Raw genomic sequence first — 16430 nt, 5'->3', positions numbered from 1 at the left:
TTTGAAGAGAAATAAAACGAAAAGTAAAAAGGAAGTTATTAGAGTTGTTGCATTGTGTCTATATTTAGTTCGTTGGCTAGTTTATATAGTTTATTGGGTTGCCCAAAAAGTAATTGCGGGTTTTTTAAAAGAAAGTAAATGCATTTTTAATAAAACTTATAATCAACTTTAATCAAATATACTTTTTGCTACACTTTTTTTAAAGCAACGTAAAAGTAACAGCTGATAACTGACAGAATACATGGGCAGGATGTGTCCAGTTTGACTTGTTTGTAGGTTAGGTAGAATTAACTAATCGGTTAAAAAGTAGATACGTACGTCATGTGGGGCCTGGTTACCAGCCTTCAGAAGATAGCGACATACATGGTTTCCAAGAACAACTTTCACGCAGTAATTGTTTGTCGTTTCCGCTACCGTATCCTCTTACTCTAGGATCATGAAGTTGCAATCTGATGTGCTCTCGTGCTGGTTGCTGGGATGAAGAGCGCCAAACGGCCCGAGTTTTGGAATGAAGAAGTTCAAGCGTAATATTAGAAGTTCTAGCGTAACGCCAAATCTTGACAGCCAAAAATATTATTTTTCAAAAAATTGTTTAAGTTTTTTAAAGACTTTGAATTTTTTTCGAAATTTGTTCATTCGCTTTCTATATCTTTTTATATTTTTGCAGATAAAACTCTACAACTTTGCCAAACAAATGGACCATTTACTGCAGATGATACCACAATATGGTAGTTTCTCGGCAGATGATGTGGCCAGGAAATTTTCTTGCATTGCTTCTGATACCACACGCAAATTGTACGCCCTTTTGCAGCTTTTCTATACGGCACATGATTTTTCGAAATTCCAAGAAATCAAAATTAATGTTAGCCAAGGCAAGCATCTAAGGGAGGATATTGAAAAGGAATTACAACAGTTTATAGGCAGTCTGAACAAGGAGGTCATGGAAATGCCGGTCATCACCACAGAAGATTGTGAGAGCATCCAGCAGGAGCTGGAGTGTTTGGCACAAATGTTAAATGTTGCCAATCCGGATGAAATGCAGATAGATAGGATTTTGGAAAGGCCCAAAGAGGTGGAATTATTGCTTTTGAGCTTGAGGGAATACTTCCTGATAAAATATCTTAGAACAAATCTACAAAATCCTTCATTGAAAGATCAGGGCCCTTTGAATGCGGAATACTGTGAAGAAATTAACACTCTAAATAATAATTCTAGGGCATTGCTTGCCATTATGACTTCGATTGATTATAGGGCGTATCGTGGCCTATGGTTTAAGCTCAATGAGACGCTTAGTACTTCCAACGATATGGAATCTTTAGTCAAGTACCTTAACGGTGGCTATCGACAGTTCTCTTCCATGAATCGCATACTCAACAATACTTTTTGTCAATTACAATTTGGCAGTTTAAGTTCACGCGGCAATTTTACATCAGTCTTAAGAAACAACGAAGACATACAGAGCATAAATGGCTACAATGGTGCTACAGTCATAAATGTCATATGCGATTTGCTGTTAACCAATGATGGAAGTTTCAGGTCGGTGCCTCTATGTGATTTGGATTTATGGAAAAATTCCTTGGAGTGCTTAAATCAATTGTTGTGGCATAACACTATGCTGATGACACCTGCCCATTGTGACCTTTACAACGAAGGCAGGTCTGCGTTGGAAAAGGCCAAACGTTTAATATTGGAGATAGAATATATCACAAAACTGAGAGCCGCTTTGGAGGAGCAAAACGATAGCTCCCCTTATATGGAAGGTTTTCAAAAGTTAGTTGCGAAACTCAGAGGGCATGTGTTGCAACAAAAAAGCTCGCCAGCAGCTGGTGTGCATGTGTCCTTAGTGAATCAAAGCAGGGGTTATGAAACCTCATTGATCAACACTTTGGTGGGAGGCATTGAGTTGTGCCTTCTAACATTTACCCCTCTCATCGATCCAGTGGAAAAGAGCCGTTTGAAGAACAAATATCTATTGGAAGACATTGCCACCTTGAAGACCATGACATTGGCTTATGATTTCCTTAGAATACCCATGAAATATAAACATTTGGGTGAGGAGATCTATGCTGCATTGCAAGCCAACATAGGGGAATTGCAACAAAAACAACTCAAGTATAAGGAGAAAGTAGCCTTAAGACCTACCGCTGACAAATGTCTATACACCAATTTGGTCAAGGATTTGGCCCATTTCCTTAGCACAAACTGTGAACCAAATGCCCTGTACAACCTTATACAAGACATACACCATACATGGTTGCAAATGACAGAGAACTGCTCCAAAGAAGCCATGCATAAAACTCTGGAGCTTAGTGGAGAACTATTGAACAAAATCGATTTGTGGATTGCCAATTCGCAACGTTTTGTTCATCACATTTTGAAACCTTATGCGGCCTACTATCAGGATTTTGTACAACCCTTGGAATGTTGCATAAATCAATTGCGCCTGGGTTTTGAGGGTTTGAAAAAGGGTTTGGGCCAAATAAAAAACGCTATGATGCCATCCCATGCCAACCATCCCTCGGAGGTCATCAATATCAATGAGCAGGGCAAACTGCATAGGGTATTGGAAAATATCGTGGAATTCCCGAGCAGGCGAACTCTGGCCATTTACAATGTCTCATCTAGCAGGAGTATTTTGCATAATCGTTGTCCCATCTTTAGTGTTTTGGACAAAGTGCCAAATGGCGATGCAGACTATTTCCATTTGTTGAAGGCCAAATTGCTGGAATTAAAAAATCGAGCCAACATCTCCCATGGCATCGATGAGCAGCTGTTCAGCGAATTTGATTTTGCCTTTAACATTGTCAATCAAATATGGCAGCAAGAGGAGGAAAGGCGTCGCCTCAAGAAAAAAGAAGAAGAAAGTTTGTATACGACCAAAACCAAATGCCAAGATGAAGATGAAGAAATGCAAGAGCTGCAGGAAATTGAGGCCATGTTTCCCACCGGTCTGCAAGAAGATTTTGGAGAGTTTGTGGAGGAGGACAACACACTGGAGAAGGTCATGAAATTGGACAAAGACAAATTGACAAAGGACTCCAACACATCCACTATAGTTCGGGATGAGGACTATGCCTTCATAGCCCATAGCTTCAATGAAATACTCATACAGTATAGCCAAGCCTATTATTATCCAAGCTTGAAGGTCTCGCCCGACAATTTGGAATTTGTGGACTACTACAAACACCGACTGAGGGTATTTGCCAGAATTTATCAACACTACAAATGCTCGGTGGAGGAATATTTGTCGGAGGCCACCTACAATAGTTTGAGTTTCGGGGTAAGCCTGCAACAGGATCAGTTGAGTGAGAGGTATTTGCACAAAATTCCCAAACCCCAAAGGCTTTACAATTTCTATAAGGATTCCAATGTGGGCGAAATTTTGGATTGTACCGAAGTCTTGGCCAGCATTGAGGAGTGCATAGATGTAGAATTGTCTTTGTATCCGGAACATGCCACCCTGTTGGATATCAAGCGTATTATCGCACGCATACGTTTGCTGCCCTCTACGGCATCGGTGGTGCGTTTCAATACCGGCTTCCAGTTGCTTAGACAAAAGGTGGCCCAATGGAATGAGGTGGCCCACAAAAACAATCACTTGAAACCCCAAGAGCAACAGATAGCCGCCTATGTTCAAAAATGGACACGCCTGGAATTGCAGTTCTGGCGCAATTGCATGTCCCAAACCGAGGAGAAGGTGGAAAATAGTGCCTTCAAATATTGGTTCTTTATCTACAATCTATTCCAAGAGTTCCTAAGGAATTCAGAGGAAATCGATGCCTCTCTGGTGGATATGAAAAAGGCGGAAAAACGTTTCCATGATATGGAGTCTGAGGATCAGGAGGATGTCTCAGTGAAAGGTGGCACTGCCAAGGTGGATGTACCCGCCATTGTACAAATCTTAAGGCAGTTTGTGGAATCTTCTTGCTATGGCGACTTTGCAGTACGCCTACAGCTACTGCTCTCCTTCGAATTGTATTTGCACAACTCGCTACACTTGTGCCCGCAGGAACATAGCAATGACAGCAAAAGGCAACTGATTTATGGGCTGCGCAATTTGCAATTGTATTTTGCCCAGTTCTCCAAGGACATAGAAGAGCACCAGCGCTCCATAAGAGCTCCCATAGAAAAGAAGCTCAAGGAATTGGTTAAGATCGAAAGCTACAACAAGGATTTGTCCTACTTCAGCATGCGCAACAATGTGGCTCGTGTTCATCGTAATTTAAATAAGTTCCTCAAGGAGTATGAGCAACTGCTGAGAGAGAAAATCACTGCAGTCTTTCAGCCAAAGGATGCCACTACCAAAGATTACAGCTTGGCCAATGACAAGGGTAAAGATTTGCGTCAGGACTCTAGCATAAAATATTGTCGGGTTGATGCCAAATACTATGTGCTGCAACAGCGCCCTGCCAAAGCGGAGCAGGACAGCTGCAGCAAAGACTCAACGCTATTGGCCAAGGTGCTGAAACTTTTCAATACCTCCCGAAGTGTGGTCAAGGAAACGGTGACCAATGCCGTCTATCCCAAACTGGTAATAGCTTTGGATTCTTTGCTTAGCGAACAATTGGAGAGATGTGAACATTTGAGAAATCTAACAGTGGATCGCTCCAAGGAGCGACCCAAACAAATCTTGGAAGCCAAATCCATACTGCAACAAAAACGTAAAGGTCTAACCGATCTCTTCAAAATACTTTCCACCCTGGGAGTAAGCTATAAGAGCGGTCTCTTGGAATTATCACTGCGTTCCGAGTTTGAGGACTTTGCGCTACAGCCTTTTTGTATAAAGACAATGCTCAGTAATTTGGCGGCCAAGCGACTGCAACCCCAAATACTGCAATTGAATGAGAATCTTGATCTGTATTTCCATAAATGCGTGTTCAAGCTGAAACTCTTGCAGAACATAATGCTGACCCCACTCTCGGAATTGGGTCCTCACAATATAGAACGCATCAAGGGTTGTGCCATCGATCTCTTTCTATTGGTACAAAATCAGCGTCAACTATTGGCCAACACAGTTAAACAAATCTATGACTACCACCGGATTTTAAAACAACTCAAGGAGTTGGATGCTTTAACAAACTCCACCCAACAAACGCTGCAGCTGTCCCAAGTGAATTTTAGTGCCCTACGGGATTCCCATGACATTTTAAAGGAGGCCTTTGTGCAGGTGCGTTACGTTTTTGAACAATTCCAAATATTTTTGAATTGCATGCCCAAAAAGCAACAGCCGGAAAATTGTCTCTTCTCCGAGTATGTTAACACGCCACTGCTAGTGCAAAATTCCGAACTCTGCCAAAACATAACCAATCACTGTGAAAATATTCTAAAACTGTGCAAATCTACCCAAAAGGAAATGCGCCAACAAGCCAATGAATTTGTGAATGTCAACAAATTGGAGGAATACCGTCAAGCCTATGTGCAAATCATGGATTTCATAGGCAAAGTTTTGGTTGGCTTACAAACCCCCTTGCAAGAGTTTGTGCCGCTGGCAAAACCCATACAAGACTTGCAAGACTATCTCCGCCGAATACCACATATCATGGATCAAATTCATTCGCAGGCTGCAACAGTTGATGAAAATTTCGAAAATCTTGAACCCGAATTGGAGAATATCATTCACTGCATCCTAATGGCATTGCAAAAACTCTACAAGAAATATCCCTCAAAATCCAACTCTGACGATAGCGCCAGCAATTCGCCCAACAAAAAAGATCAACCGTCTGAGGATGAACTGCAAGAGCAACATTTGAAGGGCAAAGTTTATGGCGAGCTGAAAGATGATTGGCATTTAATGAATATCTCGGCTCTTAACCAGAAATTGGGCAATATCATGTTGATGCTGAAGTTGACACCATCCTCGGAGCAGAAAATCCAACACATTCAACAGGTGTTGAGTGTGCAGCCGCTTTTGGAACAATTCAATTTAATAGCCGAGTACTATCTGCTACAGCAATTGGCTGCCCACAAGATATCCCTAAAGATGCTTCTAATCATCTTGACAGTCTTTGTTGAAATTGGCACTAAGGGCTTTTGTGTGCCCCAGGATCTGATGCAGGACGAGGAGGGCGAGAAGAAAAAAGATCAAAAGGAGGGCGAGGGCTTTGGTTTGGAAGATGGCACTGGGGAAAAGGATGCCTCCGATAAAATAGAATCCGAAGATCAATTGGATGATGCCAAACGGCCGGAGGATCGCAAAAATGAGCCAGAAAAGGATGATCAAACCGAATGCAAAGAAGAGAAGGGCATAGAAATGAGCGAAGATTTTGAGGGTAAATCAGAGAAGCTGGATAAGCCCGAGGAGGATGACAGCGGTGAGTCTGAAGAGGAGGAGGAATTGAACAAAGAAATGGGCGAAACCGAAGAGGGTGCCGATAAATTAGATGAACAAATCTGGGGCGACGATGAGGACGAAGACCAGCAACAAGACGAAGAGGAGGATCTTGATCAGGAACAGGATGGCAAAGGTTCCAAAGATGAAAAGGATTTGCACAACGATTTGAATTCCAAAGAAGATAAGGCCAATGAAAACGGCCCCGAAGATGAAGAAGATAAAGGCCTAGATGCCACCGATGATCCCAATGAAGATAAGCGCAAAAAACAAGAAAAAGACATAGACAACATGAAGGAACCCGCGGAAGAGGAGAGCGAACAAACGAATCCTTATCACAATGAGTTGGAGGAACCTCCAGAACCGGAAGATTTTGATTTGGGCGATATGAATATGGATGACAAGGAAGAAAACGAAGAAGACCCAAGGGGTGAGCAAGAGAATCCCTTTGATATTGATGCCATGAAAGAGAATATGACCGAGGAAAATCAAGAAAACGATAAAGAGGGTGAACAGGAGGAAGGCGAACAACAAGAGGAGGAAAATAAAAACAACGAGGAAGAGGACAGTGATTCGGATGACGATCAAAATACCTTGAAGGAAAATAAAAATGCTGAACAAACCAACGAGGAAGAGGAACAACAAGACGAAACCAAAGAAGAAGAGGAGGAGGTGGAACAGCAAAAACGTGGTGATTTCAAAGATGAGCAAGAAGAAGAAGAAAAAGAAAAGGCAAGCGAAGAAGAAGACCCCAATAATAAAGAGGAAAAAGCCGAAAACTATGAACCTTCAAAAGATAAGAGTAGTAAAGAAGAAAATGTTCAATCTACACCGGACACAGACACCGATGGCAGCAAGGATCAACTGAAATCAGAGCAAACAGAAAAAGATATTCAACAAGACCAAACCATGGATGAGCAGGATACGGGAGAGGAAAAAGATGGTGTGGGTCAAGCAGAAAATGAGGTAAGTTAGCTAAAACCAAAGCCGAAAAAAAATTAAAAATAACATTTTTTTTTCTTCGTTTATTTCATTTTAGACTAGCGATGGTGGTCACCAAGGTATTGCCGAAACCAAGGAGACCATCTCCCAGGAAGACCGAAAGAATGACAAAAATACCCAAGAAAAGCGAAGACAAGGCCAAACCAATGAGGAAAGAACTTTAGGTAAGTGTTTAGGTTTAACTTGCGGCAGTTCTCAGTCTATGGTAGCAAGAGGCAAGGGTAAAAGAGGTAAACCCTTTCCCCTTACCCCTCTCTCTCTCTTTGAGATTTGACCCAAGTTAAATGGTCTAATGTGAAAATGCACTTAGAACCTATTTGTCGATCGCAAAGTCCATGTTTCGTATAACTCAAGAGTTTGAGCTTGATTGCAGCAAAAAAGGGAAGTATTTCGATATATAATAGACCAGCTGGCCCGGTCTGCTCTTATAACCCCGTTAGATGTTTGCATGTTTGTTTTTACATGGTCCAATGAGTTTGTATTCTACTTCCAATTATCTTTCATTTGATACCCATATTGCCCCAATCGATAAACGTAATTTTTTTGGCGGTTTTTGGTGGTGGGGCGGTCCTTCCTACACTTGGGGTCATTTTGTTATATCAAGTTCGTACTCTACTCTTGAATACCTTTCATTTGATGCCCATATTGTCCCAATCGGTAAACATGTCCGTTTGGGTGGGTTTTGTGGTAGGGCGTCTCCCACGATTATCGACCCCAAAGTTTTATATTAATTTTGTGTTTTTGGATTGCCATAAGGGGCCATAAAAAAATTCGCTTAAATCGGTGCACCCTACTTCGAATTCTGCCGTTTTTGAATGTTGGGATTATGGGGATGGGCCGCCTCCCTTGTAAATGTCATCTTCTACCATTTGTGAAAATTTCATGAAAATCGATCCAGCCGTTTTTGAGTCTATAGGTAACATACAAACAATGCCCATTTTTATATATTGGATACATACGTCAATGCTGAACTGCTTACAACTCATAGAAAATAGTATGTACCATAAACCATCTGGATAGACGAATCTGAATCAGAAAGCGACTGTCATCTATTCTTCTGGATTCCTTTTTCGACATCGACAAACCGGTTATTACTCTCGATTGCTTATTGTTGTGGTAGCCACAACAAGCTACTACAACTGCCTTCGATTCAATCAAATGGCAGCCGGTTGTACGTACCGGATTGACCCGATGGAATCCTTCATCGCCAAGGACTGCCGCCTCGGTGTACAACACACTGCTACAACAACTGCCTTCGATTCACCTAGATTCCTTTTTAGACATGGACAAACTGGCTATTACTCTCGCATGCCTATTGACTTACTATGGTTTTCTGTAGTTGTTGTAGTAACCACATATTTGCATATGCAAGTATTCTCTCTTCATTGTGTTCCTCTTTCTCTCTTTTAGGTGAAGCTGAGAAAAATAAACTCAAACAATTGAAAACCATCGATAAACTGAATGACCAAAAGGAAGACAAACAGGACGCTGCCAATGATATCCCCGATGAGAGAGATGTGGAAGCCGATGAGTATCAACATGTCAAAGATCCCAAAACTAGTGACAAAACCACTTTGGACAATGCCACCGAAGAACAATCAAAGCAAATGCAACATCTCGAAGACGAGGAGAAAAAGGACGATGAAGATCTCGAAGGGGAAACTAATGAAAATATGGATTTGGATGAAATGCCTGCTGCGGAGGATGACAAAAACAATGAGGAAGAGCTCAAGGAAATGTCTGCTGAAAAAACGGATAAGAATTCGGATAAACCTTCGAAATCCGAAAAGACCAATGAACGTGCCGAAACCCAAGAAGAAATGGAAATCGAGGGAGAGATTGTACAAACGTCAACAGTGGCCAGGAGTAGCGATACAACTGCACATTGCAAGTAAGTAAATGTTAAAATGATATGTCATCAAGTAGTAGACAGTCTAAGGCAGACGCATTCTGAGTTAAGGGCGTGCAAAACGAACATGCATGTAGCACTGTGAAACCGCGAAATGATCGATGGGACTACGAAGATCGTGAGAAGACGAAGCTATTACTGAAAGGAAGCAGAAAGGAGGTCAGTATGGATTTCGGTGTCGGAAATAAGAACGCACTAAATGCAGAAAAGGTGCGACAACTGACATCCTGGGTAGTATTTGTGAGGAAAATAATAAGACGATGGAACATTTCCTATGTTAATGCCCGGATTTCGCAGCAGACTCGGGCACTTGCGATTACTTGCTTTGGGGCATAGAATGGCAAACGATTAAAGATTTTGTGAGCAGCTCGGAATTTCTGACATAGATCTCTCTGGGGATAATTTTCGGACTAAAAGCGCACAACAAGCCGATAACATAGTGGCACGGGGCGCGTTAGAATCCGCACATTTACACTCTTTTCAACTAAACCTAACCTAAGGAGGTTTTGCCGTTGGCGTATTCATTCGTGGTTTAGCTTTCAAAAAAGTATATTACGAAAAAAAATGTTTTCCAAAAAAATAACACTCGAAAGTAAAAATTCGGTAGAGCCTGACCAGGATTCGAACTTGGACACTCGGAGCCACAGGGAGAGTCGTTGCCATTAATACAACACAGGGATGATAATTTAGATACTTTGGTACTTTTATTGCTACTTTTTGATACTTTTTTTGACACTTTGATACCCCCGCGAGACATTTGGTACTTTTTCAAGAATAGCCATAGATGTAACTTCCAGAAATGCGGTAGACTAGACTAGGCAAAGAACCTAAGACGATGACATCAGGCAGTGCAGTGACAGGAGAGTCAATGCAGTCTAAAGAACAGGGAGCAGACGATGATGCCCATTTACTGGAGGACCAATGATTGAGGTAATCCAGATGAACCTCCACCGGAGAAAGACTTCCCCACATGCTCACATGCCATCATTGCCGCACCGATTTTGCATAAGTGAGCTCGTAGTCCTATGTGTCCCGTTATGACACCAAAAGCTATACTGATATTACTTCCTTTCAGTAGTGGCCTCGTCCTCTCACGATCCGAATCACCCCATGGGATGTTCGCCGTCCTACCGATAGTTTCGCTGTTCCCGTTTCCAAAAAAAGTTTTCGAGGAAAAAAGAAAATTTTGACATTTTCTAAAAAGAAAAAAAAAATTTAATAATTTTGAAAAAAAAAATTGTTCTATACAACTAAAGTGTGGAAATTTGCATTAAATAAAATTGTTTGAAATTTAAATTTTCACAAAATAGAACATTTCTCTAGTTATAACTCTTCGGTTATTGCTTTCTCATAAATTTATAGAAACGTAAATTTGCCCATGAACATTCCATTAAGGAACAGAGGTTTAACTTATCCCATATCAATGAGTGCTGTCAATGATAAGGGGCCTCCTTTTTATAGCCACGTCCGAAGGGCATGCCGCAGTTGACACCTCTTTGGGGATAAGTATTTAATATACTCTTTTGTTTTTTGTCTAGCATGGACTTACTGGTCACTGATAGCAGTCAGGTGGAAGAGATGTCAACAGCCGAGACTTTGGAGTTAAGAAAACTATATCAGCAACAAGTCACCAGCCAAAAGCCGGTAAGATTTTTATAGACTGCCTGCCTCTTTTTCCATGGGTATTAATCTCTTCCCTTCTTTCTCTCTCTCTCTCTGCAGAATGCTCCCAATAACGATGACTACGAGACGTGGCAGACAATAACAAATCGCATGACACAAAATGCCAGAGATCTTTGTGAGCAATTGCGCCTGATATTGGAACCAACCAAATGTACCCGCCTCAAAGGGGATTATCGTACTGGACGTCGTATAAATATGAAAAAAATTATACCCTATATTGCATCACAATTTCGCAAGGACAAAATTTGGTTGAGACGCACGAAGCCAGCACAGCGTGATTATAAAATCACCATTGCCATTGATGACTCCAAATCTATGCATCATAATAATTCCAAAACGCTGACGCTGGAGGCGATTTCATTGGTATCGCAAGCCTTAGCCCTACTCGAAAGTGGCCGACTAAGTGTGGTCTCATTTGGAGAACAACCTCAGATTTTGCTAAATCACACGGATCAATTCGATGGACCCAAATTGGTGAATTCCTTACAGTTTGCACAGGATAAAACAAAAATAGCGGGCCTGTTAGATTTTATACGAACTGTAAATGCAGAAGAGGGTGCCCTGGGCGGTGGAAGCTCAGATAATGGCTTATTTGAGAATCTCCTGTTGATTCTAAGTGATGGACGCAATATTTACAGTGAAGGCAAAATGAAGGTAGTTGCTGGAGATTTACAGAGATTTGTTGTACCCCATATGTTTGCTTACACTTACAGGTAAAAAATTCCATCAAATTGGCTAGGCTGCAAAGGATATTCCTTGTTTACATTATCATAGACAATCCCGATAATAAGAATTCAATTCTTGACATACAAACAATGGAAATGCTGCCCGATAAGAGTATTAATATCAAATCCTATTTGGACGAATTTCCCTTTCCCTATTATGTTATTGTAAGAGACCTTAATCAGTTGCCTTTAGTCTTGAGTGAGGCCATGCGCCAATGGTTCGAATTGGTCAACAGTGAGCAGTAGTATAAGTAGTAGCAAAACATATAAAATGTAAGCTTTTGTATATATGTATTTGTATAAAGAATATATCTATATTCTATATATTATTATTATTGGAAATATTATATAAATATGTATGTATTTACATGACTTTTTATTGCACACCTCACCCGAAAGCTATTCCGTTAATTCTAGTTGTAACTCAAATGGAAATTCTTGGGAATTCAACGATTGTCGAAAGAGTTGGGCATGCTGCCAAGCCACATCACCCTTTCCACCCGACAATTTGGCACATATTTCAAAATTATTACTATTTTCCAATGTGGTTATGATTTCTTTGGTTTTACCATCTCTAAAGGTAATGTCAATACGACCTTCTCCGAATGTCTTCTTTTCCAGGGTCAACTTAAACGATTTAACCTTGAGTGTGGAGTTTGTAAAATTAAATTTCCACACAAGTTCACCGTAATCGCTGTCCTCTTGGCGCGCCAAATAAACCATTTTCCAATCACGCTCAACCTTGCGTAAAATGTTTTTCGATGAGAACTGGCAACTTTGCCAGGTTTTGTGGCTTAGAATTGTACGACACAAGCCAGTAGGATCTGAAATTTGAAGGATTCAATTAAGAATATGCATTGATTGCAACTACCAATTATTTTCTTAATTTGTTTGTATTTTTTAAATTAACCTTTGATGTAACGCTCATAGTTATCGCTGGAACATGAGTAACGAACATTAAATTGTTTTTCCAAAATCTCTTCCTTTTCCAAAGCGAATTCATAAATCTAAAAGTAGAAGACATAAACTCAGCCTATCATTGTTATAATAAAATAAAAAAGAAGTAAATCCCTACATTTTCAAAGTTGTGCTCGCCGCGTGACTGGCGCCATGCTAAGCTACCAGAACTTCGACCTTTTAACTCATTTTCCGTTGGTGAACTGCAAGAGAATAAAGTTAAAGCAATGAAAATGAGTTCGAATCATTTCTGGCCAAACTAACCGTTCTCCCAAAAGCTCCAACAACTCTCTAATACAACGTTCACCTAATACCTTTTGGCGTTCTTCACTCAAGTTCGATTGTCGCTTCTTTCGTATAGCCATCACAGCTTCTATCAGTTCGTTTTCGGTACAAAATCGTCGTTTTGTTAAAATTTCTTTATGATTATTACTGTAACGCCAGGTAACATCTTGTATATCATCACATGAATAAGCCAAAACATAGTCGATATTACGTTTCCAGCCATGTTGATACATCAGAGGCGAATCGACCACATTGTCAGAGGGATCAATGTGTATCCATCGTTTTTGTGATTCAGAGTATACCTAGGAAAAAAAAAGATTTTTAAGACATCTATTATATAAAAACAAGTAACAGCGCGCTAAGTTCGGCCGGGCCGAGTCTTATATACCCTCCACCATGGATCCCATTTGTCGAGCTCTTGCCACGGTATCTCTTTTTAGGATAAAAGAAAAGAATTGCTGTTTTATTGGAACAATATCTAGTTATGGTTCATTTCGGATCATAATTAAACTGAATATTGGAGACCATAGTAGAAGTAATTGTGTAAAATTTCAGCCAAATCTAGTAAGAATTGCACACTTAAGGAGCCCAAGAAGTAAAATAGGGAGATCGGTTTATAACGGAACTGTATTAGGCTATAAACCGATTCATGTCATATTCGACATGTATCTTGAAGGTCATGAGAGAAGCCATTGTACAAAATTTCAGCCAAATCGAGATAGAGGCTCAAGAAGTCAAGATCCCATATCCGTTTATATGGCAGCTATATCAGGTTATGGACCGATTTCAACTATTCTTATCACATTTGTTGAAAGTTGTTACAAAACACCTCATACAAAATTTCAGCGAAATCGGATAATAATTGCGCCCTCTAGTGCCTCAAGAAGTCAAGACCCCAGATCGGTTTTTATGGCAGCTATATCAAAACGTGGACCGTTATAGCCCATTTACCATCCCAACCGACCTACACTAATAAGAAGTATTTGTGCAAAATTTCAAGCGGCTAGCTTTACTTCTTCGAAAGTTAGTGTGCTTTCGACGGACGGACATGGCTAGTTCGACTTATAATGTCATGACGATCAAGAATATACATACTTTATGGGGTCTTAGACGAATATTTCGAGGAGTTACAAACAGAATGACGAAATTAGTATACCCCCATCCTATGGTGGAGGGTATAATAAGGTAAAATCTAATATGAGAAGATGAGGGGAAACCCTCCCTATGCCTTTATGCTGTTTGGTTTGGACAGTGGTCAGTCAGCCAGCCATTCAGTCAATCATGCGGCTATTGTATATATAGAGGGGAAGACGACTATTTTAATGGTTGGCTCGTATGGCATCAAAATTCTTCCTTTTTTTTTTGTTGGGACCCCTTCGTGTATGTATATATTTACCTCTGTCCACACATGATCAAAAAGTGGATGCACTATTCTCGCATTGTAATCCAAACATCTGCAAAGAAAGGTAAAACAATTTGCATATTCGCCGCAACGCCCTTTGCGTGAAATCAACAACTGAGCAACATCATTGTAACGATAAAACTTGGTTTCTTGACCACAACATATGCCTAAGATGAAATAAAGTACAAATTAATATTTAATATATTTATAATTACTATATACTTCAACAGTATTCTATTAATACTCACCTACTTCCACGCGTACATCGCCCTCGGTTATGGTGCGTTTCAATTTACTTTCCTCACTGCCACAAACTTTGCATGGCAAAATATTGATCCATTCAAAGAAGTCATTTTTGAACCAATTCACTAGTTCAACCAATATCAAATCACGTATACAGGGTATTTGTTTACTGGGCGTTTCAGTCTTAGCATTAGCCTCCTGCATGTTGGCTAATGCTTCATGGGCTTTTTTGGTTAAATTGTCTATGGGTATTAGTTGACGAGCGGCAGCCATTAGTTTTTCATCTTCATATTGCATGACGGCATCGGAATAGAATTCCAATGACTCTAGAAATTTGTTGGATGTATGCTATAGATGGATGGATAACAAACATTAAGAAGTCGTTGGGTGCTATATACAAGACTATAGGCCTGGTTATGCTCTCGTTAACATACCGTAAATGTAGAAAAATGTGTCAGCTGCTTTGTTTTGCTTTATGAAAACACATGCAAACGATTACCGAACGTCTGTCGACCGTAACCGGAAAGTAGAATTCGGTAAAAAGAAAATTTTACGTTCCGTGTTTGTATCAGCTGATAAAATTTGAAGTTTGAAGACATTTCAAAATCAAAAATTTATGTTTAGAAAACTGCTACTCTCCTATCCTATCCTAAAATGTTGTGTGTGTCATAGTTTAGCCCCAATCCAGTCCCTGTCTCCTGAAAGTCTCCTCAGTCTGCTCACCGCATCCATAGTGTTCAGAAGGAAACCTTGGCCGTATTCTTTCTCCATCTCCTCGTTTTTAAATGCCCTCTCAATATTCAAGGAAACCACCATCGCATGATCCTTCAGTTGGAGAGACATTCAAATTCTCGCATCACTTCGTGGAGAGCCGATTTCTTCGATCTGCCCTTGAGTTATGCCTGAAGTTCTCCAACGTCAAAACTTCCCTCACTATCAAGGCTTTTTTTAAATGTCAAATTTTACGTTTTGTAATAAGCATAATTGCCTCTACATTTACGATACATTTGTTCTGCATTTACACTACATATACGAGTGCATAACCAGGCCCTATGTCGATACAAACCAAAACACGTGGGAATGTAATACGTTGTCTATAGGGTTTAGAGGCTGATATTGGTCTACATGGCAGCAAACTAACATCTGGCAACTGATTGGATGACACTATGGCTTTTAGAGTGTCTGAAATGGGTAATGAAGGTAATAAGCTTTTTCCAATTAGCTGAATTGTGCCTTACCATCATTCTTTCTGTTTGTCCAATAATCCCTACGTTTAATCAGAGCATCGCGATATTCACGTATCACTTGCAACGAAGTTTCTGCAGGCAATATGTATTCATCGTTGGTTCGTTTGAAACCCATGGCCAGCAACAATTCTCCACAACCCTCTAGGGAAAGCAACTTTTCCTTTATTGTTTTATTCTCAAGACGTATGGTGCGATACTTCTTCTCCGCCGGCGAGCCAAGAATGTTGTCCAATAGAACCAATATAATACGCACGGCTTCCAAGTAAGCCTCTTTGGTGTTTCTCAGTGAACATACTGTGGACGGATTCGGTCGTGTAGCAGAAGTTGATGGTTCAATTAACCAAATGTATTTGTAATCTAGAGTTGGTGGCATTGCGATGTACTATGTAATGGACGATTCTCTAGCAGTGCCTCGTCGTTTTGCCTTATATTATAGATGTTGCATTTACTTATCCAAGGGAATGCTACGCAAATAAAACTGATATCTATCTTTGTTAATGGAAATGCGAAATAAGTCGCCAATTATAAAACAGCTGATGCTGATTCAATCAAAACATATGTTGCCACTTAAGCTGCCAGATTGCATTAAACCTAGTAATAAAGAGGGGTCGTCTTGTTTTCATTTTTCGCGAAATATTTCGTGATTACT

General features: G+C 40.3%; 2 protein-coding genes across 2 annotated transcripts in view; one reads left to right on the top strand and one right to left on the bottom strand.

Annotated features, from left to right (window-relative positions):
* The window catches only part of LOC106091702 (midasin), a 32989-nt gene extending 20979 nt beyond the window's left edge, over window positions 1–12010 (top strand). Inside the window, exons 8-13 of the mRNA XM_013258321.2 lie at window positions 668–7294; window positions 7368–7494; window positions 8741–9221; window positions 10778–10883; window positions 10962–11576; window positions 11636–12010. Of these exons, the coding sequence (XP_013113775.2) occupies window positions 668–7294; window positions 7368–7494; window positions 8741–9221; window positions 10778–10883; window positions 10962–11576; window positions 11636–11893 (8214 nt within the window). The 3' untranslated portion in view covers window positions 11894–12010. The remainder of the gene's footprint in view (window positions 1–667; window positions 7295–7367; window positions 7495–8740; window positions 9222–10777; window positions 10884–10961; window positions 11577–11635) is intronic.
* LOC106091703 (peptide-N(4)-(N-acetyl-beta-glucosaminyl)asparagine amidase) lies at window positions 11922–16309 on the bottom strand. The gene is made up of 8 exons (XM_013258322.2): window positions 15773–16309; window positions 15601–15716; window positions 14540–14882; window positions 14286–14458; window positions 12869–13191; window positions 12723–12807; window positions 12558–12654; window positions 11922–12471 (listed from the first exon to the last, which is right to left on the bottom strand). Exons 1-8 carry the CDS (start codon window positions 16152–16154, stop codon window positions 12047–12049), a joined length of 1944 nt encoding a protein of 647 aa, XP_013113776.2. The 5' UTR covers window positions 16155–16309; the 3' UTR covers window positions 11922–12046.
* Between the last annotated feature and the right edge of the window lie 121 nt (window positions 16310–16430).

Source organism: Stomoxys calcitrans, chromosome 5, assembly GCF_963082655.1.
Source record: "Stomoxys calcitrans chromosome 5, idStoCalc2.1, whole genome shotgun sequence".
NCBI classification, from domain to species: Eukaryota; Metazoa; Arthropoda; class Insecta; order Diptera; family Muscidae; genus Stomoxys; species Stomoxys calcitrans.
The sequence above is the reverse complement of the archived record's forward strand: the minus strand, read 5'-3'. Positions and strand labels throughout refer to the sequence as shown.

Bases quoted from the DNA above. Each gene is read 5' to 3' on its own strand.
- LOC106091703 (XM_013258322.2), bottom strand. From the start codon at position 16,154: ATGCCACCAACTCTAGATTACAAATACATTTGGTTAATTGAACCATCA. The intron at 13,192-14,285 runs GTAAATATATAC...TTTTTTTCCTAG, and splicing joins TTGATCATGTGTGGACAGAG to GTATACTCTGAATCACAAAA. The intron at 12,808-12,868 runs GTTAGTTTGGCC...ATTCTCTTGCAG, and splicing joins TTGGAGCTTTTGGGAGAACG to TTCACCAACGGAAAATGAGT.